Source organism: Rana temporaria, chromosome 2, assembly GCF_905171775.1.
Source record: "Rana temporaria chromosome 2, aRanTem1.1, whole genome shotgun sequence".
Lineage (NCBI taxonomy): Eukaryota > Metazoa > Chordata > Amphibia > Anura > Ranidae > Rana > Rana temporaria.
The window spans coordinates 5,119,862-5,137,735 of record NC_053490.1 but is presented as its reverse complement, the minus strand read 5'-3'; the positions used below and the strand labels follow the sequence as shown (position 1 = coordinate 5,137,735).

Here is a 17,874-nt window from a genome sequence, read left to right as displayed (position 1 = left end):
TGGAGGGACTGTCCGGGTAGGTCCCGTTCTGCAGGCTCCTCTTATAGAGGGACTGTCCGGGTAGGTCCCGTTCTACAGGCTCCTCTTATGGAGGGACTGTCAGGGTAGGTCCCGTTCTGCAGGCTCCTCTTATGGAGGGACTGTCCGGGAAGGTCCCGTTCTGCAGGCTCCTCTTATGGAGGGACTGTCCGGGTAGGTCCTGTTCTGCAGGCTCCTCTTATGGAAGGACTGTCCGGGTAGGTCCCGTTCTGCGGGCTCCTCTTATGGAGAGACTGTCCAGGTAGGTCCCGTTCTGCAGGCTCCTCTTATGGAGAGACTGTCCGGGTAGGTCCCGTTCTGCAGGCTCCTCTTATGGAAGGACTGTCCGGGTAGGTCCGGTTCTGCGGGCTCCTCTTATGGAGGGACTGTCCGGGTAGGTCCCGTTCTGCAGGCTCCTTTTATGGAGGGACTGTCCGGGTAGGTCCCGTTCTGCAGGCTCCTCTTATGAAAGGACTGTCCGGGTAGGTGCCGTTCTGCGGGCTCCTCTTATGGAGGGACTGTCCGGGTAGGTCCCGTTCTGCAGGCTCCTCTTATGGAAGGACTGTCCGGGTAGGTCCCGTTCTGCGGGCTCCTCTTATGGAGGGACTGTCCAGGTAGGTCCCGTTCTGCAGGCTCCTCTTATGGAGGGACTGTTCGGGTAGGTCCCATTCTGCAGGCTCCTCTTATGGAGGGACTGTCCGGGTAGGTCCCGTTCTGCAGGCTCCTCTTATGAAGAGACTGTCCGGGTAGGTCCCGTTCTGCAGGCTCCTCTTATGAAAGGACTGTCCGGGTAGGTCCCGTTCTGCAGGCTCCTCTTATGGAGGGACTGTCCGGGTAGGTCCCGTTCTGCAGGCTCCTCTTATGGAGGGACTGTCCGGGTAGGTCCCGTTCTGTGGGCTCCTCTTATGGAGGGACTGTCTGGGTAGGTCCCGTTCTGCAGGCTCCTCTTATGGAGGGACTGTCCAGGTAGGTCCCGTTCTGTAGGCTCCTCTTATGGAGGGACTGTCCGGGTAGGTCTCTTTCTGCAGGCTCCTCTTATGGAGGGACTGTCCGGGTAGGTCCCGTTCTGCAGGCTCCTCTTATGGAGGGACTGTCCGGGTAGGTCCCGTTCTGCAGGCTCCTCTTATGGAAGGACTGTCCGGGTAGGTCCCGTTCTGCAGGCTCCTCTTATGGAGGGACTGTCCGGGTAGGTCCCGTTCTGCAGGCTCCTCTTATGGAAGGACTGTCCGGGTAGGTCCCGTTCTGCAGGCTCCTCTTATGGAGGGACTGTCCGGGTAGGTCCCGTTCTGCGGGCTCCTCTTATGGAGGGACTGTCCGGGTAGGTCCCGTTCTGCAGGCTCCTCTTATGAAAGGACTGTCTGGGTAGGTCCCGTTCTGCGGGCTCCTCTTATGGAGGGACTGTCCGGGTAGGTCCCGTTCTGCAGGCTCCTCTTATGGAAGGACTGTCCGGGTAGGTCCTGTTCTGCAGGCTCCTCTTATGGAAGGACTGTCCGGGTAGGTCCTGTTCTGCAGGCTCCTCTTATGGAAGGACTGTCCGGGTAGGTCCCGTTCTGCAGGCTCCTCTTATGGAGAGACTGTCCGGGTAGGTCCCGTTCTGCAGGCTCCTCTTATGGAGGGACTGTCCGGGTAGGTCCCATTCTGCTGGCTCAGCTCCTCTTATGGAAGGACTGTCCGGGTAGGTCCCGTTCTGCAGGCTCAGCTCCTCTTATGGAAGGACTGTCCGGGTAGGTCCGGTTCTGCAGGCTCAGCTCCTCTTATGGAAGGACTGTCCGGGTAGGTCCCGTTCTGCAGGCTCAGCTCCTCTTATGGAAGGACTGTCCGGGTAGGTCCCGTTCTGCAGGCTCAGCTCCTCTTATGGAAGGACTGTCCGGGTAGGTCCCGTTCTGCAGGCTCAGCTCCTCTTATGAAGGGACTGTCCGGGTAATTCCCGTTCTGCAGGCTCCTCTTATGAAAGGACTGTCCGGGTAGGTCCGGTCCTGCAGGCTCAGCTCCTATGGAAGGTTCCCCAGCGGTGGTTGGGTGGTGTGGAGTCTCCCTTTTCCAGCTGCAGAGTCGGGAGATCTCCCCCGGTGCAGAGTCAGCTGTTTCCTTTGTCCGGAGACTCCGTCCCGCAGCTGGAGGAGCGGAGCGAAGAAGACGGAGCGCACATTTACTCCCCTTGTCCCCCTGCCAGACACATCGCCGATCCAGCGACACCCGGCAACCCGGACCTCTGACTCCTCCCACAACCTCACCAACAATCACTGACGCTTCTCATGGGACTTCAAAAGACCAAAAAATGTGTGAAATGACCCGAAACGGTGAGGAGAATCCGGTATTATTACTTTGTGACTTCTCTGCTTGTTCGTCTCAGGCGGGACGGAATGACGATCGGAAAGATAAATTCCAGAAAAACAGCTACAGTGAGGGGGAAAAAGTATGTGACCCCCCCCCCCCCTGCTGATTTTGTACATTTGCCCACTGACAAAGAAACAATCTCACAAGATGTTCGCTATGGCTGGGGTCTGGGGTGGGATGACGGGGGACACAATAGCTGTGTACAGTTAGTGACAGGTCCTCTTTAGGTCTTCTCTGAGGTCTGGGGTGGGGTGACGGGGGACACAATAGTGGTGTACAGTTAGTGACAGGTCCTCTTTAGGTCTTCTCTGAGGTCTGGGATGGGATGACGGGGGACACAATACCGGTGTACAGTTAGTGACAGGTCCTCTTTAGGTCTTCTCTGAGGTCTGGGGTGGGATGACGGGGGACACAATAGCTGTGTACAGTTAGTGACAGGTCCTCTTTAGGTCTTCTCTGAGGTCTGGGGTGGGATGACGGGGGACACAATAGTGGTGTACAGTTAGTGACAGGTCCTCTTTAGGTCTTCTCTATGGCTGAGTTCTGGGGTGGGATGATGGGGGACACAATAGCGGTGTACAGTTAGTGACAGGTCCTCTTTAGGTCTTCTCTGAGGTCTGGGGTGGGATGACGGGGGACACAATAGCGGTGTACAGTTAGTGACAGGTCCTCTTTAGGTCTTCTCTGAGGTCTGGGCTGGGATGACGGGGGACACAATAGCAGTGTACAGTTAGTGACAGCTCCTCTTTAGGTCTTCTCTGAGGTCTGGGGTGGGATGACGGGGGACACAATAGGGGTGTACAGTTAGTGACAGGTCCTCTTTAGGTCTTCTCTGAGGTCTGGGGTGGGATGACGGGGGACACAATAGCAGTGTACAGTTAGTGACAGGTCCTCTTTAGGTCTTCTCTATGGCTGGGGTCTGTGGTGGGATGACGGGGGACACAATAGCGGTGTACAGTTAGTGACAGGTCCTCTTTAGGTCTTCTCTGAGGTCTGGGGTGGGATGACGGGGGACACAATAGCGGTGTACAGTTAGTGACAGGTCCTCTTTAGGTCTTCTCTGAGGTCTGGGGTGGGATGACGGGGGACACAATAGCGGTGTACAGTTAGTGACAGGTCCTCTTTAGGTCTTCTCTGAGGTCTGGGGTGGGATGATGGGGGACACAATAGCGGTGTACAGTTAGTGACCGGATCCTCTTTAGGTCTTCTCTATGGCTGAGGTCTGGGGTGGGATGACGGGGGACACAATAGCGGTGTACAGTTAGTGACAGGTCCTCTTTAGGTCTTCTCTATGGCTGAGGTCTGGGGTGGGATGACGGGGGACACAATAGCGGTGTACAGTTAGTGACAGGTCCTCTTTAGGTCTTCTCTATGACTGAGGTCTGGGGTGGGATGACGGGGGACACAATAGCGGTGTACAGTTAGTGACAGGTCCTCTTTAGGTCTTCTCTGAGGTCTGGGGTGAGATGACGGGGGACACAATAGCGGTGTACAGTTAGTGACAGGTCCTCTCTAGGTCTTCTCTGAGGTCTGGGGTGGGATGACGGGGGACACAATAGCGGTGTACAGTTAGTGACAGGTCCTCTTTAGGTCTTCTCTATGGCTGAGGTCGGGGGTTGGATGACGGGGGACACAATAGCGGTGTACAGTTAGTGACAGGTCCTCTTTAGGTCTTCTCTGAGGTCTGGGGTGGGGTGACGGGGGACACAATAGTGGTGTACAGTTAGTGACAGGTCCTCTTTAGGTCTTCTCTGAGGTCTGGGATGGGATGACGGGGGACACAATACCGGTGTACAGTTAGTGACAGGTTCTCTTTAGGTCTTCTCTGAGGTCTGGGGTGGGATGACGGGGGACACAATAGCGGTGTACAGTTAGTGACAGGTCCTCTTTAGGTCTTCTCTGAGGTCTGGGGTGGGATGACGGGGGACACAATAGCTGTGTACAGTTAGTGACAGGTCCTCTTTAGGTCTTCTCTGAGGTCTGGGGTGGGATGACGGGGGACACAATAGTGGTGTACAGTTAGTGACAGGTCCTCTTTAGGTCTTCTCTATGGCTGAGTTCTGGGGTGGGATGATGGGGGACACAATAGCGGTGTACAGTTAGTGACAGGTCCTCTTTAGGTCTTCTCTGAGGTCTGGGGTGGGATGACGGGGGACACAATAGCGGTGTACAGTTAGTGACAGGTCCTCTTTAGGTCTTCTGAGGTCTGGGCTGGGATGACGGGGGACACAATAGCGGTGTACAGTTAGTGACAGGTCCTCTTTAGGTCTTCTCTGAGGTCTGGGGTGGGATGACGGGGGACACAATAGCGGTGTACAGTTAGTGACAGGTCCTCTTTAGGTCTTCTCTGAGGTCTGGGGTGGGATGACGGGGGACACAATAGCGGTGTACAGTTAGTGACAGGTCCTCTTTAGGTCTTCTCTGAGGTCTGGGGTGGGATGATGGGGGACACAATAGCGGTGTACAGTTAGTGACAGGTCCTCTTTAGGTCTTCTCTGAGGTCTGGGCTGGGATGATGGGGGACACAATAGCGGTGTACAGTTAGTGACCGGATCCTCTTTAGGTCTTCTCTATGGCTGAGGTCTGGGGTGGGATGACGGGGGACACAATAGCGGTGTACAGTTAGTGACAGGTCCTCTTTAGGTCTTCTCTATGGCTGAGGTCTGGGGTGGGATGACGGGGGACACAATAGCGGTGTACAGTTAGTGACAGGTCCTCTTTAGGTCTTCTCTATGACTGAGGTCTGGGGTGGGATGACGGGGGACACAATAGCGGTGTACAGTTAGTGACAGGTCCTCTTTAGGTCTTCTCTGAGGTCTGGGGTGAGATGACGGGGGACACAATAGCGGTGTACAGTTAGTGACAGGTCCTCTCTAGGTCTTCTCTGAGGTCTGGGGTGGGATGACGGGGGACACAATAGCGGTGTACAGTTAGTGACAGGTCCTCTTTAGGTCTTCTCTATGGCTGAGGTCGGGGGTTGGATGACGGGGGACACAATAGCGGTGTACAGTTAGTGACAGGTCCTCTTTAGGTCTTCTCTGAGGTCTGGGGTGGGATGATGGGGGACACAATAGCGGTGTACAGTTAGTGACAGGTCCTCTTTAGGTCTTCTCTGAGGTCTGGGCTGGGATGACGGGGGACACAATAGCGGTGTACAGTTAGTGACAGGTCCTCTTTAGGTCTTCTCTGAGGTCTGGGGTGGGATGACGGGGGACACAATAGCGGTGTACAGTTAGTGACAGGTCCTCTTTAGGTCTTCTCTGAGGTCTGGGGTGGGATGATGGGGGACACAATACCGGTGTACAGTTAGTGACAGGTCCTCTTTAGGTCTTCTCTGAGGTCTGGGGTGGGATGACGGGGGACACAATAGCGGTGTACAGTTAGTGACAGGTCCTCTTTAGGTCTTCTCTGAGGTCTGGGGTGAGATGACGGGGGACACAATAGCGGTGTACAGTTAGTGACAGGTCCTCTCTAGGTCTTCTCTGAGGTCTGGGGTGGGATGACGGGGGACACAATAGCGGTGTACAGTTAGTGACAGGTCCTCTTTAGGTCTTCTCTATGGCTGAGGTCTGGGGTGGGATGACGGGGGACACAATAGCGGTGTACAGTTAGTGACAGGTCCTCTTTAGGTCTTCTCTATGGCTGAGGTCGGGGGTTGGATGACGGGGGACACAATAGCGGTGTACAGTTAGTGACAGGTCCTCTTTAGGTCTTCTCTGAGGTCTGGGCTGGGATGACGGGGGACACAATAGCGGTGTACAGTTAGTGACAGGTCCTCTTTAGGTCTTCTCTGAGGTCTGGGGTGGGATGACGGGGGACACAATAGCGGTGTACAGTTAGTGACAGGTCCTCTTTAGGTCTTCTCTGAGGTCTGGGGTGGGATGACGGGGGACACAATAGCGGTGTACAGTTAGTAACAGGTCCTCTTTAGGTCTTCTCTATGGCTGAGGTCTGGGGTGGGATGACGGGGGACACAATAGCGGTGTACAGTTAGTGACAGGTCCTCTTTAGGTCTTGTCTGGGGTGGGATGACGGGGGACACAATAGCGGTGTACACTTAGTGACAGGTCCTCTTTAGGTCTTCTCTGAGGTCTGGTATGGGGTGACGGGGGACACAATAGCGGTGTACAGTTAGTGACAGGTCCTCTTTAGGTCTTCTCTGAGGTCTGGGGTGGGATGACGGGGGACACAATAGCGGTGTACAGTTAGTGACAGGTCCTCTTTAGGTCTTCTCTGAGGTCTGGGATGGGATGACGGGGGACACAATAGCGGTGTACAGTTAGTGACAGGTCCTCTCTAGGTCTTCTCTGAGGTCTGGGGTGGGATGACGGGGGACACAATAGCGGTGTACAGTTAGTGACAGGTCCTCTTTAGGTCTTCTCTGAGGTCTGGGATGGGATGACGGGGGACACAATACCGGTGTACAGTTAGTGACAGGTCCTCTTTAGGTCTTCTCTGAGGTCTGGGGTGGGATGACGGGGGACACAATAGCGGTGTACAGTTAGTGACAGGTCCTCTTTAGGTCTTCTCTGAGGTCTGGGGTGGGATGACGGAGGACACAATAGCGGTGTACAGTTAGTGACAGGTCCTCTTTAGGTCTTCTCTGAGGTCTGGGGTGGGGTGACGGGGGACACAATAGCGGTGTACAGTTAGTGACAGGTCCTCTTTAGGTCTTCTCTGAGGTCTGGGGTGGGATGATGGGGGACACAATAGCGGTGTATAGTTAGTGACAGGTCCGCTTTAGGTCTTCTCTATGGCTGGGGTTCTGGGGTGGGATGACGGGGGACACAATAATGGTGTACAGTTAGTGACAGGTCCTCTTTAGGTATTCTCTATGGCTGAGGTCTAGTGTGGGATGACAGGGGACACAATAGCGGTGTACAGTTAGTGACAGGTCCTCTTTAGGTCTTCTCTGAGGTCTGGGGTGGGATGACGGGGGACACAATAGCGGTGTACAGTTAGTGACAGGTCCTCTTTAGGTCTTCTCTATGGCTGAGGTCTGGGGTGGGATGACGGGGGACACAATAGCGGTGTACAGTTAGTGACAGGTCCTCTTTAGGTCTTCTCTGAGGTCTGGGGTGGGATGACGGGGGACACAATAGCGGTGTACAGTTAGTGACAGGTCCCCTTTAGGTCTTCTCTGAGGTCTGGGGTGGGATGACGGGGGACACAATAGCGGTGTACAGTTAGTGACAGGTCCTCTTCATGTCTTCTCTATGACTGAGGTTTGGGGTGGAATGACAGGGGACACAATAGCGGTGTACAGTTAGTGACAGGTCCTCTTTAGGTCTTTTCTGGGGTGGGATGAAGGGGGACACAATAGCGGTGTACAGTTAGTGACAGGTCCTCTTTAGGTCTTCTCTGAGGTCTGGGGGTGGGATGACGGGGGACACAATAGCGGTGTACAGTTAGTGACAGGTCCTCTTTAGGTCTTCTCTGAGGTCTGGGGTGGGATGACGGGGGACACAATAGCGGTGTACAGTTAGTGACAGGTCCTCTTTAGGTCTTCTCTGAGGTCTGGGGTGGGATGACGGGGGACACAATAGCGGTGTACAGTTAGTGACAGGTCCTCTTTAGGTCTTCTCTGAGGTCTGGGGTGGGATGACGGGGGACACAATAGCGGTGTACAGTGAGTGACAGGTCCTCTTTAGGTCTTCTCTGAGGTCTGGGGTGGGATGACGGGGGACACAATAGCGGTGTACAGAAAAGCCCGGACGGTATCAGCTGACTCTGCGGAATGCGCAGTAATAGAGATGGTCAGTCAGCACATCGCCGGGACATCTGACCTGGGGGGTGGGGGGGGTTTCGTTGGAATGTAAACCCGACTGAACAGGGCGACACGTGAGTCACCGATATCTCCACCGAGATCTACAAACATTGCCGAGTGGATGGTCCACATTCATGAAATAACTGATTCCGACAAACTGGAAATTCCACATCTCAACGAATAAAACAAGGAAATGTAAAAGTCCCGATGTAATACATACAAAAGGAGATGAAGAACAAACAACTGGCAGTCTCACAACAGGAGTTATACAGCAAGGTGTCATATGACATGAGGCTTCAGCCCCGCTAGCAGCCTCATTAGCTGCACCCTACAGGTGAAATCTGGTATTGCAAAAGGGACCCTATTAATGCAGAATATCGGAATCTGGAAGCACCCTTTAACAAGGGGACCCCCTAGATCCCGGCCTCCCCATTTTGTGAATGGGTATCGGGTATTGTAGTGTCGTGTAGTGTGGAAAAATACAGTAGACGGTTTTTGACCAGTCTTTTATTAAAAATATCTTCTTCTCCCGCATCTTCCTCTTCCGGGCTTCTCCTTCTCCCGTTTCTTCTTCTTTCTCCTGTCTTCTTTTGTCCGGTGTTCCTCTTCCTCTCCCGCCAACCCTCCTCTGATGCTACGTATCCGCTTATCTGTCAAGAATTTATTTGATAACAATGGGGGGGCGTGGCCATCAGGGCATGGTGGGTCTGTGACGTCACAAGGGGGGTGGGGCCTCGGGGTGACGTAATCTGATGGTCACACCCCCCCATCGTTATCTGAGAAATGCTTAACATCGGCACGGACAGATCAGCGGGACGGAGGGTTATCGGCAGAGGAAGAAGAATGCCGGACAAAGAAGAAGAGCGGAAGAAGAAGCGGGAGAAGTAGAAGCCCGGAAGAGGAAGATGCAGGAGAAGATGGAGGAAGAAGAACACCGGACAAAGAAGACAGGAGAGAGAAGAAGAGCGGAAGAAGAAGCGGGAGAAAGCGAAGCCCGGCGGAGGAAGAGGCGGGAGAAGATGGAGGAAGACTGGAGAAAGAAGAACACCGGACAAAGAAGACAGGAGAGAGAAAAAGAGCGGAAGAAAAAGTGGGAGAAGGAGAAACCTGGAGGATGATGCAGGAGAAGATGGAGGAAGACTGGAGGAAGAAGAACACCGGACAAAGAAGACAGGAGAAAAAAGAAGAGCGGAAGAAGAAGCAGGAGAAGGAGAAACCTGGAGGAGGAAGGTGCAGGAGAAGATGGAGGAAGACCGGAGAAAGAAGAACACCGGACAAAGAAGAGAGGAGAAAGAAGAGCGGAAGAAGAAGAAGTAGGAGAAGGAGAAGCCCATAGGAGGAAGATGCAGGAGAAGATGGAGGAAGACCGGAGGAAGAAGAACACTGGACAAAGAAGACAGGAGAAAGAAGAAGAGTGGAAGAAGAAGCGAGAGAAGTAAAAGCACTGAAGATGCCGGAGAAAATGGAGGAAGAAGACAGGAGAGAGAAGAAGAGCGGAAGAAGAAGCGGGAGAAGGAGTAGCCCGGAGGAGGAAGATGCAGGAGAAGATGAAGGAAGACTGGAGGAAGAAGAACCCCGGACAAAGAAGAGCGTAGAGAGAAGAAGAGCGGAAGAAGAAGAAGTGGGAGAAGGAGAAGCCCATAGGAGGAAGATGCAGGAGAAGATGGAGGAAGAAGAACACCGGACAAAGAAGACAGGAGAGAGAAGAAGAGTGGGAAGAAGAAGCGGGAGAAGGAGAAGCCGGAGGAGGAAGATGCGGGAGAAGATAGAGGAAGACTTGTAGGAAAAACACCGGACAAAGAAGACAGGAGAGAGAAGAAGAGCGGAAGAAGAAGCGGGAGAAGCTCGGCGGAGGAAGATGCGGGAGAAGATGGAGGAAGACTGGAGGAAGAAGAACACCCGACAAAGAAGACAGGAGAGAGAAGAAGAGCGGAAGAAGTGGGAGAAGGCGAAACCTGGAGGATGATGCAGGAGAAGATGGAGGAAGACTGGAGGAAGAAGAACACCCGACAAAGAAGACAGGAGAAAGAAGAAGAGCGGAAGAAGAAGCGGGAAAAGGAGAAACCTGGAGGAGGAAGATGCAGGAGAAGATGGAGGAAGACCGGAGGAAGAAGAACACTGGACAAAGAAGACAGGAGAAAGAAGAGCGGAAGAAGCGGGAGAAGGACACACCCGGAGGAGGAAGATGCAGGAGAAGATGGAGGAAGACTGGAGGAAGAAGAACACTAGACAAAGAAGAAGAGCGGAAGAAGAAGCGGGAGAAGTAAAAGCACGGAAGATGCGGGAGAAGATGGAGGAAGAAGACAGGAGAGAGAAGAGCGGAAGAAGAAGATGATGGAGGAAGACTGGAGGAAGAAGAACCCCGGACAAAGAAGAGCGGAGAGAGAAGAAGAGCGGAAGAAGAAGTGGGAGAAGGAGAAGCCCGGCGGAGGAAGATGCAGGAGAAGATGGAGGAAGACCGGAGGAAGAAGAACACTGGACAAAGAAGACAGGAGAGAGAAGAAGAGCGGAAGAAGAAGCGGGAGAAGGAGAAGCCTGGAGGAGGAAGATGCAGGAGAAGATGGAGGAAGACTGGAGGAAGAAGAACACAGGACAAAGAAGACAGGAGAAAGAAGAAGAGTGGAAGAAGAAGACGTGGGAGAAGGAGAAGCCCGGACAAGGAAGATGCAGGAGAAGATCAAGGAAGACCGGAGGAAGAACAACACCGGACAAAGAAGACAGGAGAGAGAAGAAGAACGGAAGAAAAAGCGGGAGAAGGAGAAGCCTGGAGGAGGAAGATGCAGGAGAAGATGGAGGAAGACTGGAGGAAGAAGAACACCGGACAAAGAAGACAGGAGAGAGAAGAAGAGTGGAAGAAGAAGAAGACGTAGGAGAAGCCCGGAAGAGGAAGATGCAAGAGAAGTTGGAGGAAGACTTGGAGGAAGAACACCGGACAAAGAAGACAGGAGAAAGAAGAAGAGTGGAAGAAAAGGATGTGGGAGAAGGAGAAGCCCGGAAGAGGAAGAAGCAGGAGAAGTTGGAGGAAGAAGAACACCGGACAAAGAAGACAGGAGAGAGAAGAAGCGGGAGAAGGAGAAGCCCGGAGGAGGAAGATGCAGGAGAAGATAGAGGAAGACTAGAGGAAGAAGAACACCGGACAAAGAAGACAGGAGAGAGAAGAAGAGCGGAATAAGAAGCGGGAGAAGGAGAAGCCTGGAGAAGGAAGATGCAGGAGAAGATGGAGGAAGACTAGAGGAAGAAGAACACCGGACAAAGAAGACAGGAGAAAGAAGAAAAGCGGAAGAAGAAGAAGTGGGAGAAGGAGAAGCCCATAGGAGGAAGATGCAGGAGAAGATGGAGGAAGACCGGAGGAAGAAGAACACTGGACAAAGAAGACAGGAGAAAGAAGAAGAGTGGAAGAAGAAGCGAGAGAAGTAAAAGCACTGAAGATGCCGGAGAAAATGGAGGAAGAAGACAGGAGAGAGAAGAAGAGCGGAAGAAGAAGCGGGAGAAGGAGTAGCCCAGAGGAGGAAGATGCAGGAGAAGATGAAGGAAGACTGGAGGAAGAAGAACCCCGGACAAAGAAGAGCGTAGAGAGAAGAAGAGCGGAAGAAGAAGTGGGAGAAGGAGAAGCCCATAGGAGGAAGATGCAGGAGAAGATGGAGGAAGAAGAACACCGGACAAAGAAGACAGGAGAGAGAAGAAGAGTGGGAAGAAGAAGCGGGAGAAGGAGAAGCCGGAGGAGGAAGATGCGGGAGAAGATAGAGGAAGACTTGTAGGAAAAACACCGGACAAAGAAGACAGGAGAGAGAAGAAGAGCGGAAGAAGAAGCGGGAGAAGCTCGGCGGAGGAAGATGCGGGAGAAGATGGAGGAAGACTGGAGGAAGAAGAACACCCGACAAAGAAGACAGGAGAGAGAAGAAGAGCGGAAGAAGTGGGAGAAGGCGAAACCTGGAGGATGATGCAGGAGAAGATGGAGGAAGACTGGAGGAAGAAGAACACCCGACAAAGAAGACAGGAGAAAGAAGAAGAGCGGAAGAAGAAGCGGGAAAAGGAGAAACCTGGAGGAGGAAGATGCAGGAGAAGATGGAGGAAGACCGGAGGAAGAAGAACACTGGACAAAGAAGACAGGAGAAAGAAGAGCGGAAGAAGCGGGAGAAGGACACACCCGGAGGAGGAAGATGCAGGAGAAGATGGAGGAAGACTGGAGGAAGAAGAACACTAGACAAAGAAGAAGAGCGGAAGAAGAAGCGGGAGAAGTAAAAGCACGGAAGATGCGGGAGAAGATGGAGGAAGAAGACAGGAGAGAGAAGAGCGGAAGAAGAAGATGATGGAGGAAGACTGGAGGAAGAAGAACCCCGGACAAAGAAGAGCGGAGAGAGAAGAAGAGCGGAAGAAGAAGTGGGAGAAGGAGAAGCCCGGCGGAGGAAGATGCAGGAGAAGATGGAGGAAGACCGGAGGAAGAAGAACACTGGACAAAGAAGACAGGAGAGAGAAGAAGAGCGGAAGAAGAAGCGGGAGAAGGAGAAGCCTGGAGGAGGAAGATGCAGGAGAAGATGGAGGAAGACTGGAGGAAGAAGAACACAGGACAAAGAAGACAGGAGAAAGAAGAAGAGTGGAAGAAGAAGACGTGGGAGAAGGAGAAGCCCGGACAAGGAAGATGCAGGAGAAGATCAAGGAAGACCGGAGGAAGAACAACACCGGACAAAGAAGACAGGAGAGAGAAGAAGAACGGAAGAAAAAGCGGGAGAAGGAGAAGCCTGGAGGAGGAAGATGCAGGAGAAGATGGAGGAAGACTGGAGGAAGAAGAACACCGGACAAAGAAGACAGGAGAGAGAAGAAGAGTGGAAGAAGAAGAAGACGTAGGAGAAGCCCGGAAGAGGAAGATGCAAGAGAAGTTGGAGGAAGACTTGGAGGAAGAACACCGGACAAAGAAGACAGGAGAAAGAAGAAGAGTGGAAGAAAAGGATGTGGGAGAAGGAGAAGCCCGGAAGAGGAAGAAGCAGGAGAAGTTGGAGGAAGAAGAACACCGGACAAAGAAGACAGGAGAGAGAAGAAGCGGGAGAAGGAGAAGCCCGGAGGAGGAAGATGCAGGAGAAGATAGAGGAAGACTAGAGGAAGAAGAACACCGGACAAAGAAGACAGGAGAGAGAAGAAGAGCGGAATAAGAAGCGGGAGAAGGAGAAGCCTGGAGAAGGAAGATGCAGGAGAAGATGGAGGAAGACTAGAGGAAGAAGAACACCGGACAAAGAAGACAGGAGAAAGAAGAAAAGCGGAAGAAGAAGAAGTGGGAGAAGGAGAAGCCCATAGGAGGAAGATGCAGGAGAAGATGGAGGAAGACCGGAGGAAGAAGAACACTGGACAAAGAAGACAGGAGAAAGAAGAAGAGTGGAAGAAGAAGCGAGAGAAGTAAAAGCACTGAAGATGCCGGAGAAAATGGAGGAAGAAGACAGGAGAGAGAAGAAGAGCGGAAGAAGAAGCGGGAGAAGGAGTAGCCCAGAGGAGGAAGATGCAGGAGAAGATGAAGGAAGACTGGAGGAAGAAGAACCCCGGACAAAGAAGAGCGTAGAGAGAAGAAGAGCGGAAGAAGAAGTGGGAGAAGGAGAAGCCCATAGGAGGAAGATGCAGGAGAAGATGGAGGAAGAAGAACACCGGACAAAGAAGACAGGAGAGAGAAGAAGAGTGGGAAGAAGAAGCGGGAGAAGGAGAAGCCGGAGGAGGAAGATGCGGGAGAAGATAGAGGAAGACTTGTAGGAAAAACACCGGACAAAGAAGACAGGAGAGAGAAGAAGAGCGGAAGAAGAAGCGGGAGAAGCTCGGCGGAGGAAGATGCGGGAGAAGATGGAGGAAGACTGGAGGAAGAAGAACACCCGACAAAGAAGACAGGAGAGAGAAGAAGAGCGGAAGAAGTGGGAGAAGGCGAAACCTGGAGGATGATGCAGGAGAAGATGGAGGAAGACTGGAGGAAGAAGAACACCCGACAAAGAAGACAGGAGAAAGAAGAAGAGCGGAAGAAGAAGCGGGAAAAGGAGAAACCTGGAGGAGGAAGATGCAGGAGAAGATGGAGGAAGACCGGAGGAAGAAGAACACTGGACAAAGAAGACAGGAGAAAGAAGAGCGGAAGAAGCGGGAGAAGGACACACCCGGAGGAGGAAGATGCAGGAGAAGATGGAGGAAGACTGGAGGAAGAAGAACACTAGACAAAGAAGAAGAGCGGAAGAAGAAGCGGGAGAAGTAAAAGCACGGAAGATGCGGGAGAAGATGGAGGAAGAAGACAGGAGAGAGAAGAGCGGAAGAAGAAGCGGGAGGAGGAGAAGCCCGGAGGAAGAAGATGATGGAGGAAGACTGGAGGAAGAAGAACCCCGGACAAAGAAGAGCGGAGAGAGAAGAAGAGCGGAAGAAGAAGTGGGAGAAGGAGAAGCCCGGCGGAGGAAGATGCAGGAGAAGATGGAGGAAGACCGGAGGAAGAAGAACACTGGACAAAGAAGACAGGAGAAAGAAGAAGAGTGGAAGAAGAAGACGTGGGAGAAGGAGAAGCCCGGACAAGGAAGATGCAGGAGAAGATCAAGGAAGACCGGAGGAAGAACAACACCGGACAAAGAAGACAGGAGAGAGAAGAAGAACGGAAGAAAAAGCGGGAGAAGGAGAAGCCTGGAGGAGGAAGATGCAGGAGAAGATGGAGGAAGACTGGAGGAAGAAGAACACCGGACAAAGAAGACAGGAGAGAGAAGAAGAGTGGAAGAAGAAGAGGACGTAGGAGAAGCCCGGAAGAGGAAGATGCAAGAGAAGTTGGAGGAAGACTTGGAGGAAGAACACCGGACAAAGAAGACAGGAGAAAGAAGAAGAGTGGAAGAAAAGGATGTGGGAGAAGGAGAAGCCCGGAAGAGGAAGAAGCAGGAGAAGTTGGAGGAAGAAGAACACCGGACAAAGAAGACAGGAGAGAGAAGAAGCGGGAGAAGGAGAAGCCCGGAGGAGGAAGATGCAGGAGAAGATAGAGGAAGACTTGGAGGAAGAAGAACACCGGACAAAGAAGACAGGAGAGAGAAGAAGAGCGGAATAAGAAGCGGGAGAAGGAGAAGCCTGGAGAAGGAAGATGCAGGAGAAGATGGAGGAAGACTAGAGGAAGAAGAACACCGGACAAAGAAGACAGGAGAAAGAAGAAAAGCGGAAGAAGAAGAAGTGGGAGAAGGAGAAGCACGGAAGAGGAAGATGCAGGAGAAGATGGAGAAAGACTGGAGGATGAAGAACCCTGGACAAAGAGGACAGGAGAGAGAAGAAGAGCGGAAGAAGAAGAAGTGGGAGAAGGAGAAGCCCGGAGGAGGAAGATGTGGAAGAAAATGGAGGAAGACTGGAGGAAGAAGAACACAAGACAAAGAAGACAGGAGAAAGAAGACCGGAAGAAGAAGCGGGTGAAGGAGAAGCCTGTAGAAGGAAGATGCAGGAAGGTTGGAGGAAGAAGTACACCGGACAAAGAAGACAGGAGAAAGAAGAAGAGTGGAAAAGAAGATGTGGGAGAAGGAGAAGCCCGGAAGAGGAAGATGCAGGAGAAGTTTGAGGAAGACTGGAGGAAGAAGAACACCGGACAAAGAAGAAGAGCGGAAGAAGAAGTGGGAAAAGGAGAATCCCAGAGGAGGAAGATGTAGGAGAAAATGGAGGAAGACTGGAGGAAGAAGAACACTGGACAAAGAAGAAGAGCGGAAGAAGAAGCGGGAGAAGTAGAAGCACGGAAGAGGAAGATGCAGGAGAAGATGGAGAAAGACCGGAGGAAAAAGAACCCCGGACAAAGAAGACAGGAGAGAGAAGAAGAGCGGAAGAAGAAGAAGTGGGAGAAAGAGAAACCCGCGGAGGAAGATGCGGGAGAAGATTGGAGAAAGAAGAACACCAGACAAAGAAGACAGGAGAGAAGAAGAAGAGCGGAAGAAGGAGAAGCCCGGAGGAGGAAGATGCGGGAGAAGATGGAGAAAGAAGCAGGGAAGAAGAAGATATTTTTAATAAATGACTTGTCAAAAACTGTCTACTGTATATTTTTACACTACACGACTTTTTTTTGGGGTGAATGGGTAGGTAGGGGTACAATGCACTCCAAAACTCATTCCCGTGGGGGGGAGGCAATTTTTTATTTTTACATTCAGCGGGGAAGCCCGCTGACAGCTGATGACTCATCGGTTGTTAAGGACGTGGCGGGCGGCTTACCAGCCCCACTCCATAGCAACCAGTTATATACAGTGAATGTACAGCTAAAAATAATTGCGTCAAAATCGCGGTAAAAATTCGGGACTTCGGGTCCATTGAAGTTTTTTACATGCAAAACCCGGCACCCATAACAGAGGGCATTTGGATGACGGCTCCTCCATGTATGGAGGGCTGCCGGTCATCAATGTCATTTCTTAATTAGTTACATGACCAGATCGATCGTAGGACTCCACGCACTCAGATCACAACTCAGATCAGAATAAGGCAACACCTTACAATCTCCACTGATGAGACAAAGCCGGCCCTCCAAGATTCCCTGGAAGACACCATGTGACTCGCGCCTCGGCGCAGGAAGGAATAACGATTTTCTCGCACTACAAATATATTTCCACCTGGGAGTTTCGGGAGTCAGAAATGAAGGTGTTCTTCTTACCTTGTTGAGCTCCGCCTGGTTCCCGAAGAGCTGGTGGTAGCGGCGGTACTTGCCCTCGCGGTACTTGGCGGTGATGAAGATCTTCCTCTCCTGCACCCCGCTCCAGGCGTTGATGGCTTCGCTCGGGGGGACGTTGGCTGCCCAAAACCTGTTACTGACTTCATTCCCGAGCTCCAGGAAGAGCTGGAAGGATTAGAAGAGACACGAGAACCCGTGAAGGAGAAGAAGACTAATCCCCCCCGGAGCAGATGGAGGTGATAAATAGATAATTAGAGACGGTAACTCTTCCCAGACAATAACAACCAACGTCCAATCACAAGAGGACATCAGACGCTGGGTGTCCTGAGTCAAAATAATAGTGTGTGACTGTGGGGGGGACATTAGAGTGTAAGCTCCTCTGTACAGAGACTGATGTGACTGTGGGGGGGACATTAGAGTGTAAGCTCCTCTGTACAGAGACTGATGTGACTGTGGGGGGGAGGGGACATTAGAGTGTAAGCTCCTCTGTACAGAGACTGATGTGACTGTGGGGGGGAGGGGATATTAGAGTGTAAGCTCCTCTGTACAGAGACTGATGTGACTGTGGGGGGGACATTAGAGTGTAAGCTCCTCTGTACAGAGACTGATGTGACTGTGGGGGGGGGACATTAGAGTGTAAGCTCCTCTGTACAGAAACTGATGTGTCTGGCTCAGTGATCTCTGTACAGCGCTGCGGTATATGTCAGAGCTATATAAATGTATAATAATAATAGTGTGTGACTGTGGGAGGGGACATTAGAGTGTAAGCTCCTCTGGTGCAGAGACCGGTAGTTATGTATTGGCTGCTATCTGGACACGGGGACTGCTGGGACTTGTAGTTATGTATTGGCTGCTATCTGGGAACAGGAACTGCTGGGACTTGTAGTTGATCATTGGCTGCTATCTGGACACAGGTACTGCTTGGACTTGTAGTTCTGTATTGGCTGCTAACTGGACACAGGGACTGCTGGGACTTGTAGTTCTGTATTGGCTGCTATCTGGACACGGGGACTGCTGGGACTTGTAGTTCTGTATTGGCTGCTATCTGGACACAGGGACTGCTGGGACTTGTAGTTCTGTATTGGCTGCTATCTGGACACAGGGACTGCTGGGACTTGTAGTTATGTAT

At 52.2% G+C, this 17,874-nt stretch overlaps 1 protein-coding gene and 2 long non-coding RNA genes across 12 annotated transcripts in view; 2 read left to right on the top strand and 1 right to left on the bottom strand.

Moving 5' to 3' along the window:
* The window catches only part of ARAP1 (ArfGAP with RhoGAP domain, ankyrin repeat and PH domain 1), a 279,811-nt gene that overhangs the window by 97,539 nt on the left and 164,398 nt on the right, over positions 1 to 17,874 (bottom strand). For all 8 annotated transcript variants that reach the window (XM_040339771.1, XM_040339774.1, XM_040339773.1 and 5 more), the window contains one exon: positions 16,728 to 16,910. In XM_040339771.1, the coding sequence (XP_040195705.1) occupies positions 16,728 to 16,910 (183 nt within the window). The remainder of the gene's footprint in view (positions 1 to 16,727; positions 16,911 to 17,874) is intronic.
* Positions 2,898 to 4,110, top strand: LOC120928783. Its single transcript, XR_005747315.1, has 3 exons — positions 2,898 to 3,482; positions 3,558 to 3,945; positions 4,026 to 4,110. It is a non-coding gene; the product is annotated as an uncharacterized LOC120928783 (long non-coding RNA).
* LOC120928782 lies at positions 4,415 to 6,263 on the top strand. Of its 3 annotated transcripts, XR_005747314.1 has the most exons (5): positions 4,560 to 4,769; positions 4,919 to 5,306; positions 5,387 to 5,756; positions 5,905 to 5,984; positions 6,139 to 6,263. It is a non-coding gene; the product is annotated as an uncharacterized LOC120928782 (long non-coding RNA). The 3 variants fall into 3 exon arrangements; XR_005747313.1 differs by lacking the exon at positions 4,560 to 4,769 and adding an exon at positions 4,415 to 4,549 and having other exon boundaries at positions 5,387 to 5,984; XR_005747312.1 differs by having other exon boundaries at positions 5,387 to 5,984.